Source organism: Phoxinus phoxinus (genome assembly GCF_949152265.1).
Source record: "Phoxinus phoxinus genome assembly, chromosome: 15".
In the NCBI taxonomy this organism is placed as follows: domain Eukaryota; kingdom Metazoa; phylum Chordata; class Actinopteri; order Cypriniformes; family Leuciscidae; genus Phoxinus; species Phoxinus phoxinus.
In genome coordinates, this window is record NC_136890.1 from 26,561,887 (window position 1) to 26,574,557 (window position 12,671).

Here is a 12,671-nt window from a genome sequence, read left to right on the forward strand (position 1 = left end):
AAGGAGCTTAACTTTCTTTTGTGAAACACTAAAGGTAATTTTTTTTAAAGATAAATATATGTATCATCCCCACTCTTTTCCATATAAGGGCATATATTATGCAGAATTTGTCTTTCAGGCTGCAAAATTTTAAAAAGCACCATAAAAGTGTCATTAAAAAGTAGTCTGTATGCTGTATTCCAAGTTTTTTGAAGCCAATCAGGGTCTGGGGACAGGCAGATTTAAGTCATTAACCTTTGAAAATCTTCTCCTCTAGTGAGCTGTTACTAATGTTATGAATAACACGAGGTTGAGTAAATGATGACTGAATTGTCATTTTTGGGTAAACTATTCTTATAGGTGTTCACATCATACTTTAAGTCAGAAATCTTTTTTTAACTACAGAAACGCTTTTCCCCACCTCAGCTATGTCCACGCAATCCCAGAATCCCTTTTCCCGGCGAAACTGCCGCCTTGATGGCGCTGGTCACCATTACAGTAATCAGACTACTTGACAGGTTTGTAATGGTGCTAATTGAAGAGATTAAAGTGAGATGGGTGAGCGCTCTCTTTCCCTCAGCAGATGGTTTTGATGAGCACCTACTGTGAACCTTAAGTGTTTCTGCCGGGATTACAACAACTGGAGAGTAGAGCCCGCGGGGAAGAGAAAAGAGGAGCAGGAAGCGAAGCTGTTGGCTTGGTAGGGGAGCGAGTGACTGGACAAAGCTGAATCAAACAGACCGCTGCGGCCCCAACTGGCCTGATCCTCAGGCGTTCTGTTTCTTTCTTCCTAAGACGGAGAGCGAGGGGATGAGAGAGAAGATTTGTTTTCTAAGGAGAAACAAATTGCATGCGATACAAACTGTTTTTGTAAGAGAACACCTTATTGGTTGCACGTCACTTTCTAAATGGCTCTCTCTCGGAGTTAGTTTAGTTAGCTGTAGAGTTCATTAGTTACTTTGGCTCCACTGAAAGATTTTTTTTCTCTTTTGCTTGGACACGCTTGATAAAAATGTTCCCATCCCACTTGCTTTTGTGTCCGAAATGCTAGAAAATAAACGTGTGAGCGGAAAATAAAAGCTCTGCGGGGATCCACTACGTTTCTTCACAAACAACTCGTTGGGAAAAGTTACTAACAAGTGAGAGAAGTTTTTGTTTTACAGTTGTGGCCCTTAAAACCGAAGGCCTGTGTGAAAATGCAACAAAACAGCAACAGAGAGCTCTCACAATCTCCCCTCTCTCTTTTTCTCCCCATTCACCCCCTCGCAGCCACATATGGAGAGGACTCTCTAGCCTTTCTTTTTCTGCTCATCTTTTGTCTTTGCTGAAGACCAGCCGATGCTTTTCTGCATGTGCATATCAATAGGAGCGGCAAAAGAGAGAGAGAAGAGAGTCCCTCAGTGCTATCCCGTTGTTTGTCTTTGCCAAAGGCTCTCGCTCTGCCTCCAGGCTCCCAGGGAACGTACCCTTCCACTATTCGGCCCCGGGCCCTGCTCTCCTCTTCTGATTGGCATTCCCAAACCGAGTTTGGGGCTGCGCTTAAGCCTCAGAGCAAATGTTTGTCAGGAAAGTGGTGGGGAGAATAGGGCCGTCCGATAGGGCTCTGCCGTCCGTGACCAGACGACTCGTCCCAGGGATTTTTGCCGGCCCCACAGCGTTTCTCTCCGCAGCTGGAGAGATGAACGCAGAGGAAGAAAAGAAGGATGGAGAGTAAAAGAGTGTGAATGAAAGGCATCTGGTGCTGAAGAGCTTGTGACTGTTTAATGGCAACCTTTTCTTCTCTTTGATTTCTCTCCAGCCAAGGATTACCAGTACTTGGCATTTAGAAAGATTGGATCATTAATGTGCGCGTGTGTGCGCATGTTTGTCTGAGAAGCGCGTACGTGTTTATTGACGTCCAAGTCATTTAATTTTGTAAGATTACATTTTTTTTCGAGCTCTTGGACCAATATTTTTTATCTTTTATATGACGATATTAATAACATTATTTAATTTAACTAATATTTAACATTATCTGCAAGACACAGAAAACTGCCATGGTTTAATTGCTAGTTCAAGATTGCACAGTTCAATGTAATGTGTGTGTATATATATATATATATATATATATATATATATATATATATATATATATATATATATATATTAAACATTATATATGAACCTGCATCTTTAAATTTAACTTTGCAGTTTAGGTTCTGTCAGTAAGGGGGCAGCAATACACAGATGCCTTTGTATTTTTGTGAAGAACATTTTTTGTGTATCTCAAATGCTATTATTTATCTCTGTTTATTTTGTGCAGTCCATCTACTATCACCATGTAAAATGTATATTTCATCTACACCATGGAAATGTTTGTTCTATGGGTGATATATAATATCTGTCTTATATGACAACCACACACAGAATATATAAAAGAAAACCTTTTATAAATGAAAGGCGCTGTTACATGCAGTCCTTAAGTATATAATCCCGGCAGCTGAAATGTCTTTATCCATGAGATCTTCCCGCATTTTCTGATATAATGTCAACATTATCTGCTTTTTTCCCTCCTCCTTTTCACAATAGAAGTCTGTTCCCTGATGCTAAAAACTCTATTGTGACATTTAAAATGAAATGTCAGCGGAACTGGATTTAATAGGACTGAGTCTTTTCCTTCGTTATTTAATCAAATCTCTTTGTTCCTTATGGGTAGCGGTTTGGGCAAGACAGAACAAATGTCAGCCGTTACCGAACATCTTCAAACTCTCTTTACTTTCTCTTAGAAATCAGTGGTAAATAAACTTGTTATTCGCTGGATTTGTTTGTTTATCCTTTCCGTGTATATATTTTTTCTCATTTAGTTGGGTAATGTTGGCTTTAATTTGCAGACCCCTGACTGCTAAGAGGAGGAATTCGTAGCTCATGAATAGGTAATGACACTTGTGTTTGTGAATATTGCAGCAGTATGGGGCTTTCTCCTCGTAAGTCAATTATAATTTGCAGTAGTTGCAGAAAGAGCCCATCACCCAAACAGCCATCTCTGATAAACTTTTATACCACCTTTATTCGTTGACAGGTTTGTGTTTGTGGTTTTATTTGCTATTTTCTTTTCTTATGCGCCAAGAATGTTCACATCTCTACCTTCCAATATAGATAAATCTGTTTTGAAGTCAAATAACTGTGAATAGCTTCTCGTTGCATGTTTGTCAAGATGGGATGAAGTCTGGCTGAAGTACAGAGGGGTATAGGTGTATTGACAGTAGGGCAGTGCTCATAAAAAGACCCAATGAAGTAAAGTGGTGAAATATCAGATTCTCGTAGAGGGACGATTTGTTATAGCAGCTAAATGCTTCTGTCTGGTCCTTGGTGATGCCGTTACTTTCTACTTTCTCTTGGGCTACGGTGCCATTTGACCCTAAATGGTTCATTACAGCCAAGAGCCGGTGTTTACGGCAGCCTGCCGGTCAGGCCTGGGCGGCCAAATCCCTGTAGCCCTCTGGTCAAACACAGATATTACACTCTGTAATAACATTGGCCAACCCAGCTGACCCTTGCTCGCTTCAATAAGAAAAACGCACAGCCCAGTGTGTGGGCTCGAGAATGTTTGATTGTGTGCGTGTGAGATGGTGCAGTCTCCGACTTCAGCCGGCCGAGGTGTTGTTGTCAATATCTAAATTTGTTTCCCTTTATTGAGTTTTGGCTGACTTTATCAATGGTTCTTTACATATTTGTATTATTGAAACATTAAAAAAACTTTTCGGTCTGTCTGAAAAACCTTTTATAAAAAGCCTCTATAAAAGAATGCAGACAGTGGTTCTTAACTGGTTTTGCTTGCTTCAGGACACAGATTTTACATTTGGACATCAACAGTACCAAAAGTAAACAAAATATCTTATATTATATAAGTATATTATCATGAATTGCATAAATCCAACAATGCATGGGATAAACAGAAGTTTTGATCATTTTGATATCTAAATGTCTTAATCAGCCATTACATTACAAATTTTTTAAATGCATTTTGCATTTATTAAATTAATTATTTGCATTAGCGTAGTTTTTCCCCCTCCTGTCAAAGACACTATCAGTACCCTGATACATTTTGGGTCTCAACCCACCAGTTGAGAACCTCTGTATTATTGCATTTATAAATATTCATATTTTTGTGGTTTTATTTTTGTCAACATAAAGGTTTTGATTGTATCTGCTAATGAATTTTTAACCCTATTTCTTTCAACCCTGCTTCATGTCCTTTGTTTTCACAAGCATCTTGCGCCCATCGTTTCTGCCTCTGTGGGCACGAGTCCTCAGTCTGGCAGAGGATACATGTCCACTCAGTGCGCTGGCGGTGGGATTTGGCCATGCGCTAGGAGGGCTTTCTGCCACAATGGCTAGTTTTCTCTGCCTCTGTATCTAGCGCCGCGGGGTAGTGCATTCTCTGGGGATAATGCACTAGAATCTGCTGCCCTTCCAGCTCTGGGCAACACCCGCTTTGATCACCCCCATCCTCCGCACATCAGCCTGGCGTTGGGCTTTAAACCAACAGCGGTGTAGGAGCAGGGGCCAGCGTCAACTGTTTAAATGCATGCAATGTTAATAAGTGCAGTTACATGGGGGTGAATGGCAGAAGGGAAATACTGTCCATTTTTCTAGTGAAGGGCTGTTGGCATTGGGCATTAGGACAGGCATCTGTGGAATTTTGAGAACACGGAGCTCTTTTTTCCGCTACTTGCCTTTTCTTCCTCCCATTGTGTACTGAAAATGTCTAAAGAAATGTTTCTGCTAGAGTTTTTGAAATTAATTTGAATGTATTCATTAGTGTTGTATTCATGTATCTGTTGTCTGATCTTTGTGTCTGTTTATATCTCAGGTGAAAAGGAACATTTCAGACTTGACAAATATCCCTGTGCGGCATCAACAGTGGGACGGCTGGCCTGCATCTGCCTCAGACGACTCGGTATGATTTTTTTTCCTCTCGCGATATAATATATTCTATTATATAAAGAATAAGTTGTAAAATCTGAATAATTACCAACAAAAGTAAAAGTGTCATATTGAACTGAGTTTTTGTCCTGACCAGACACGACCACAAAGAAAGAACAGCGGCAGATCTTCTTTTTGGTCACCGGGTAGCCCGGCCCACAGTAAAATCTCATTGGCCCAAAATCTATTAACTTCAAGTATGTTCTACTTGGTTATAATTGTTGCTTCATACAGAAATTTTGCTTTCATTTTAAAATGACAAATTACTTAAAAAGTTTGCCTTAGATTTTAGGCATGCATTGTAAGAAAACAGTTTGACGGTCATTTCAGCTTTTCTGTAGTGGTTCTGTAGCATCACCCGATGTGAAAGTAAGATGTAGGTACTAATTAAGATGTCACAGAGCAGCTCCTCTCCCTTGTCCTCCCTGTGTGGACATTACAGCTCATGTAGTGGGGGGTCAGTGACCTTTCTCGCCCTGTTCCGTGCTCCCAGCCTTTCAGCACGACTCGTTCAAAGTGATCAGAGAGGGCCCTAACACCGAACCCTGTGGAACCCCACCTCCCAGCTTAGACATCCATGATAATCATCCGTACAATAACCATGGGAACTTTTTCTTTACTTATCACTGATCATTGTGCTTATCATTGTACTTATCCTTGTGCTTCTGATCAGTTAAGCATGGAAATTGCCCTTGTGTTTTAACCATGAAAGAGTAATGTGTTTCTTAGGTCTATGCTTGTCATTATGTCTTGATTTGGTGTTAGGTGCCTAATTGAGCGAAAGTGTTGTTTCAAAGGGAGTGTCCTGATGAACAAACATGTTTTTTGAGCACTGTTTGTTGCAGGTGTTGAACCCCCCTCCCCCCCACACACAAATTCTGAAGCTATTAATATGGTTTTGGTGACCACTATTTAAAGAACATTATAAAACATAAAACCCTGTGACTACTTAGTATTTGAGAGTACCATAACAAAAGACTCTGACCCCATTGTCAGTAGCTTTATGTGTAGTTTCACAGAGCTCTTCTACAATGACTGCATTGTTTTTTTTTTTCAGTGTGCACTTGTAAGGCTCATGTATCTCACCCGTTGCATTTAGCTCATATTGTTAAAAGGGCGGTTGGAGAGATCGTTTCGTCCTTTAGCGAAAAGCACAACAGACACAAGGTCACTGAATTACACCCTCTCACCACAGACTGCCCACTTGAGTCAGGCCTCTTCAGGGTTGAAGTGCACTCACCGAAGACCTCAACCCACAAACTTGTTTTTTGATAAAGAGGGCCCTGCTCATGAATACTCTTTAAGGCACATTAAACTGTTAATGCCCTAGAAGTGATTGGTTATGTGTGGTCGTCGTGCACTTGGCCACGGACCAGCTTTCCACCTCAACTCGTCTTGGGTTATAGGGAGGGACATATTATTAAAGCGCCAGTCTTAATAATGGTCCCTTGCCCTTATTGAAACGGCTAGCTGTGCATTAGATGCAAAGCTCTTGCATGGCAGGCAGGCCATTTTTTGCGCGTATCTCATTAACCTTCCCTCATCTCCCGGGATTTGTACCAATAAACATGACAGCCCAGGCTTAGAAATACATTTACCAGCAGTCTGAGTCAATGCCTGCACTTCTGTGCTTTCATTACCCTTCGCTTGCTCATATACAGCGAGTCTCTCTGCACTCTGTTCCACCTCATAAGGGAGAAAAATAGAAAACTAATCAGTAGTCAGTTTACATTTCGCCGACTGAGTTTTTAAGCATATTGGTTTTGAAGGAGCCAGCGACAGAGTTTTTTTTTTTTTTTTTTTGCTTGTACTGTCGAAATGGATTGAGCTTAATATATTTATCTGTTTCAGATGGCTCTCAGTGCATCTTCTGTATACATGTTTTGTATTACTGTCAGGGAGTCAGATGAAGAAAATATGATTTGATTTTGATCCATTTATGCAGTGAAACTGTTTAACCAGTTAACATTTAAACAGTGCAGCCATTTTAACTGGATTTACAATTAGCATTGCAAATTTGTCTCTCGGGAGAAAGGGATTACAATGTAAAAATCAGCGTTCCTTCTTATGCCTTTGAATCTGTGGGTGGATCTTAGCGGTTGTCTTGACGTCCCTATGCAGTGTCTGTAAATTCAAAGGAGGCTGTTTACCATAGTCATGTTTTAGCCCTTGTTTGTTTGAGTGGGTGTAGTCTGGATGTGTGTGGTGTGTTTGAGGGGCTGACACAGGCTTCTTCATATGGCAGGCCACTGGAGGACTGCTGTTTGCAGGCTGTGTTTGGCATTAACCGCCCAAACTTTGGTATGTTTTCTGCCCAAACTTGGGCTGCACTATGTGAGCACATTTTGTGTTGTATCCTAGTGTAATATTCTGGAGATTTCAGAAGGTTTATTTTCTGTCTGCAAAGTAAATAATGCCAGTTCATCACTTTGTTTTATTATTGACTAGTTTTATTCCATGCCTTTTTGAAAGGGAGTAATCAGAAAAAATATAATTAATTGTATTCAGTATTAATCGGCTGTGCACTGTTCCTTTTGCTGCTGCTATTAGTAATAATAGTAGCTCATGCTCTTGTTTATTTTATTTGTTCTCTTAATTTAGGCTTCTAATTGGTCCATTTCCCACCGCTCAGTTTTCTCTCTCACACACACATCCTGAGCCAAAACTCTTTTGAGCTCTTTTCATATTTCACTGCCAACCTCGTGCAGCACCTATGGGAATGATTGACAACTTCTGGAACGTCCTTATTAGAGTCTTTTCCCCCTTAATTGCTGACATTTATCCAGTGTTTCTTGATGTTTGCTAATGTATTACTGCTGCTGCTCTCTGAGGGTCTCTGTGGCCCACGGCTGTTATGGGCTTTCAGCGTCACAGACCTGTGGAGGCGGCTTATTGGGCCCGTTGGTTGCCGTAGCGACGAGGCTCAGCTCTAAGCCCGTACAGAGCCCCTTGAGAGATTGCTGTCTGCAGGTGAAGTTCTTCCGAGGAGAGGTATATACACTCTTATATTGCCAATCATCTGTCTCCAGAACCGCCAACTCTGCCTTCAACAACCGTCAATCTACACTCCCTGTCCCTCACTGGGGCCGTCTGACATAAATCACGTTAGACATGTTTAGATCAACACCCTGCTGACTATCCCGGTGTTGTATTTAACAGCAGGTAGTCGTGATCTGTCGTATGCAGGGGAAATGGATCTGTAATGTTTGATCTGTTGTCGTAAAAACTTTTCCCTGTCAGATCAGTTCTTCAATTTGCATTGCAGGGAGAATTTGGAAACAAATTTTTGAAACTATAAATAAACATGTATATATATACGTTTTTTTGGGAGGCATTATCTCAAGTGTATTTTCTTGGCTCTCTGGACCTATTAGTTGTAGAATTATAGAATCTGGACCTATATAATTATATAGTTAAATTATTGTAAGATGCATTTGCTGTGTTCTGACATCTGGCAAATCGTAGCAGTTACAGATTACACCTTAAACAGGTGAAAAACATCGCCTAGCCTATTCACACTTTTTTTTTTTTTTTCTCGAATGGCTTAGTTCTGAAAGGTTCACTGGGCTTTTTGAACACTGTATTTGACCCTAGATCTTAATCAAGACTGACACCTCTTCAAACCCTAACCTGAAAGGGTCAAACAGGTGTTTAGGGTGGGGCTTCTTATTTTTCTTTTCTTTTCTGGACTCCACACTCTTGCTTTTTTCGCGCTCTGTAGCTCTCTTGTCCTCAACTATCAAAGAAGGCAGGCACAAGGTGCAGCTTGGGGCTCTCGGACGACTAGAGCAGCTGTCAGCAGTAATTATCTCCTTCACAGCCTGAAAGATGGAGAACGACAACAAATAGCTGAAAACAACCACGAGGAGAAGAAAAAGAGAAATATGTTTAGTGTGGTAGACAGGGAAGGAGAATTCTTCTTAGACGAGAACAGAACAGAGAAGGAGAAATTGAATTCCTCTTTTGCATGGTGCTCAGTGCTAGGGGCTTTAATGCAAGTGTTAATGAAAGGGGTCCAAAAGAGGAGGATTTAGTTCTTTGTTTGGAGGTGGAGAGGGAGGTGTGGAAAGATGAGGGGGTGACCTCTCCCCTGTAGCCTGCGGCTCTGACATGCACACACATATGCAACCACCAGGCATACTCATACCGTTAGGCGATGGGGTCAGAACATTGATGTTTTACCACTTACCTGAGACTTCAAGTGCCCTAATTCTATCTTTCTTCAAGTGTTAAATGGGATATATCATTTAAAGCAGGATTTACATTGTTTGTTTTGAGATAAAGGGGTTATTTACCATAGATGTACTGTAGCATTTACAGCCCTGGCCATTTTTGAGAAGAAATCTAGAAAAACACACTATTTTTGATATCATCATAGTCATGATGAGCACATTAAAGGGATAGTTCGCCCAGAAATAAAAACTGTCATAATTTTGTTCACGTCATGTATTTCCAAAAAACTTTGACTTTATACTGTATAGATATGTTTTTTGTCTAATCAATGAGTTATTGGGGTGTTATCCAGGGTTGTTTTTACCTCGTTTTTTATGTTTAAAACAACAGGTAAATGGTGACAGAATTAAAATTTTTGTGTGAGCTATTCTTTTAAATGAACTGTCCATGTTTAGATATCAACATCAATTCAGTATTAGGGAACTTGACCAACCTGATGATCAACTATGTGCTGGACTGGTACATGAAGGTTTGCATAACATAGGTAATTTACATATAGATGTATTAAAGGTACAGTATTTTAGGTCAGACAGATGGTGAAAACAGTTATGGAATAATACATTATGACTTTGCATGCACCTTCAATTTACCCCACTCTTCCCTTTGATTTCTTCACTGGCCTTTGATATTCTGATACTCCTGCGAAAAGAACATGTCTGATTTTTGGACAGTTTTCTTGATTGTGTTACCCAACAGTAATGTACATTGTCTCCCGGTACAGGCAGTCTGTCTTTAATTATTCCTTGTAGAAGAGAAACACTATCTGTGATTCTTCTCTCTGTGTGGGCCATCACAAAAAGAGAGAAAGTGTGTTGTGTGTTTGTGTGTTTTGGGGGAGTTAGCGCCCTGTTAAAGTACTTGACACTCTGAAATCCTCTCTGAGTTGCATTATGATATTATGGTGCTTAAAACAAAGCTTCTTTAAACCTAATCTGTTATGTCTGTTAATCAATACCAAGACGTGACGACAGTTTTGGTATGTCTTCAATTTCTTCTTTTATTTTTGTAGAAATTGTTTCAAAAAAGAAAGAAAAAAATCAGTAAATTATCTGCCGCCATTATATTAAATGTGTATGTTCTAATGGCCATAGCAGCTATTTTTGTTAAATTAAAGTCATAGCTTTGTACCTGATGTCTGATCAAGCAGCACTAGTTTGTATTAAGTAAAATTACAGATCAGAGATATTGTCATATTTTACAGCTGATAATTTTTTTTTAAATGTCCAATTATTTTTATTATAATAATTGTGGTTATTGTTATGAAAATTATTGTTATTATTTTTTTTCATCCATTCTATCTGAAGTTGTTTTGTCATCTAAATGGTCATAAATACATTTTTATCTTTGTTTTGGGCTTTAACTTAGGTTTTTTTTTAAGCTTAAATTGCAACGTTTTTACTTAAGAATTGTCAGCGGATGTTTAAAAAGTTGAGTAATTCATGATAACAATACTTTAAGTAATTTACTGTACCTGAGTGAACACAGTGGTGTGATGGTGTCGGGTGCCATTTCTTTAGAATCCCACTTAATCGAGATTCAAGCCATTCATCTGTAAATCAGAAATTGAAGAGTTGATAACTGTTTAAGTAGAAAGTATAAATTCTTGTGATGAGTATTCCTCAAATCAAAACAAAAATGTCTTAAAAGCACCTCAAAGTGTTCAAAGTATCAGAGCCCCCTGCAGTCAGGTATCCATCTTTCTCTGTCTTCTTTTACTTTATTTTCTTGTCTTTATTTCTACCTGCCTGGTTAAGTAGTACAAATATGATTTCTTTTACTCTTGAGTTGAAGTATAGAGTGCTATGATCTTTTAGGTATCTGAAATGAATATGTAAAAACAGACAGTGATTATAGTGTGTAATTGGGAATGTCAGGTAAGAGTCGAAAGAATAGAGCTCTATGCTGTCGCTCCAGGGAGGTGTGTGTGTGTGTGTGTGTGTGTATGGGGCTGGTCTGTAATGAGTCCCTGTAGTGTGGAGTGCTGCTGACATTTCCACTCTAGCCTGAGAGTTAATGAGGTACTCAGGCCTTCACCAGTAGCTCACCGCATGCTGCATGTGATGCTCTTTAGAGTGGCAAACATACAGAACCTCTATCCCGAACCAGAGAAACCCTGCGTAGATGAATATCAGTCTGTGCAAACTTTACTGGGAAAAGACGTCTTAAAGGAATAGTTCACCCAAAAATTCTGTCATCATTGGCATATCCTTATGATGTTCCAATCCCAAAATGAACTTCATAAAAGTTAGCAATGACGACTTCATGTAACTTCAAGAAGTGGTCTTTTCATGAACAAAAATGCGGTGTTTATTTCAACATACGACGAAAATGGTCTTGTCCTCTTATATTTTGTCTTACTATGTCCTGTCCTACAAATAATAATATATATATATATATATATTTCAAAAGGTTGTAAAAACAACACTATAAAATGGTGTTTCTCCAAGGGGACCTCAAGATGACTTAAAATGATTTACAATAAGACAAAACAAACATTAAAATAAGCTAAAACTTATATAAAACGTATTGGGTTATTGTTATAACAAATATACATCAATATTAAAATATTGTTGTGGACAATAGAGGGGCCTTGAAGTCAAAATTGAGGTTCAGATTGAGAGATCCACTGTTATAAAGTCCACGTGAACCGGAAGCTGCAAACGACTTTTCTTCAGTGTTGTGACGTATTTCCACGTGAAACGGAATATTAAACAGAGGGCAGGGTTTTACTTTAGCGTCCTCCTCTCCATCTCTGCTCATAGCAGACTAATGGTAAGTGTTTTCAACCCAAGCCGTCAAACCTACGTCATCAGAAAAGGAACGCCATTCCAGACCGGAAGTAACTTTTCAGATTTTGTTTAAAGATTACCACGGCAAACAATTTTTTTCTGTGTATTAACTTGCATGGATTAATTGTTCACCACAAGACTAGTAATATGCGCTAACAAAGTAAACAGGGTAATTTTGATTTCATGTCGACTTTAAAATGTCTAATAAAGCTGTGTTGTGATTGTGCAGATGACTCTGGCCGTCAGTGGAATCAGTTACCCCTGCCACCACCTGACTGTGTGCAGAAGATCTTCCTCTGCGCTCACGGTGGACCAGACAGACGAGGTAAAGCAGAACAGACACTACAATGCACAAACAGTCAGACCTACTGTCTTTCACTTGTATATGAGGACCATTATGTTTCTCTCATCATTTATATTTACATTTATACATTTCATTACTGCTGTTTTTGTTTTTAGCTTTTCAACATATTGAAAGCCAGCATGTGGTGCCACTTTTGGCCATTCTAATGTTTTGTGGGATTTTTAATTAGACCGCTCTGCTCAGCCAAAATGGATTTTATGTTTAATGAGAAATTCGTTGTTGGAATAGAAATGAAGTCCTGTTCTGAATTGATGAAGTAACATGTAGTGGGCACAGTGATCGCTGTCGAGTTGCCAGGCGTAACACTGCAGCCAGACTTGCCCCTGCATTTCAAGTCTGAT

General features: G+C 39.5%; 1 protein-coding gene across 2 annotated transcripts in view; it reads left to right on the forward strand.

The window, feature by feature from the left end:
* The window catches only part of faf1 (Fas (TNFRSF6) associated factor 1), a 70,640-nt gene that overhangs the window by 26,948 nt on the left and 31,021 nt on the right, over nucleotides 1-12,671 (forward strand). For both annotated transcript variants that reach the window (XM_079636692.1, XM_079636693.1), the window contains exons 8-9: nucleotides 4,832-4,918; nucleotides 12,196-12,291. In XM_079636692.1, the coding sequence (XP_079492818.1) occupies nucleotides 4,832-4,918; nucleotides 12,196-12,291 (183 nt within the window). The remainder of the gene's footprint in view (nucleotides 1-4,831; nucleotides 4,919-12,195; nucleotides 12,292-12,671) is intronic.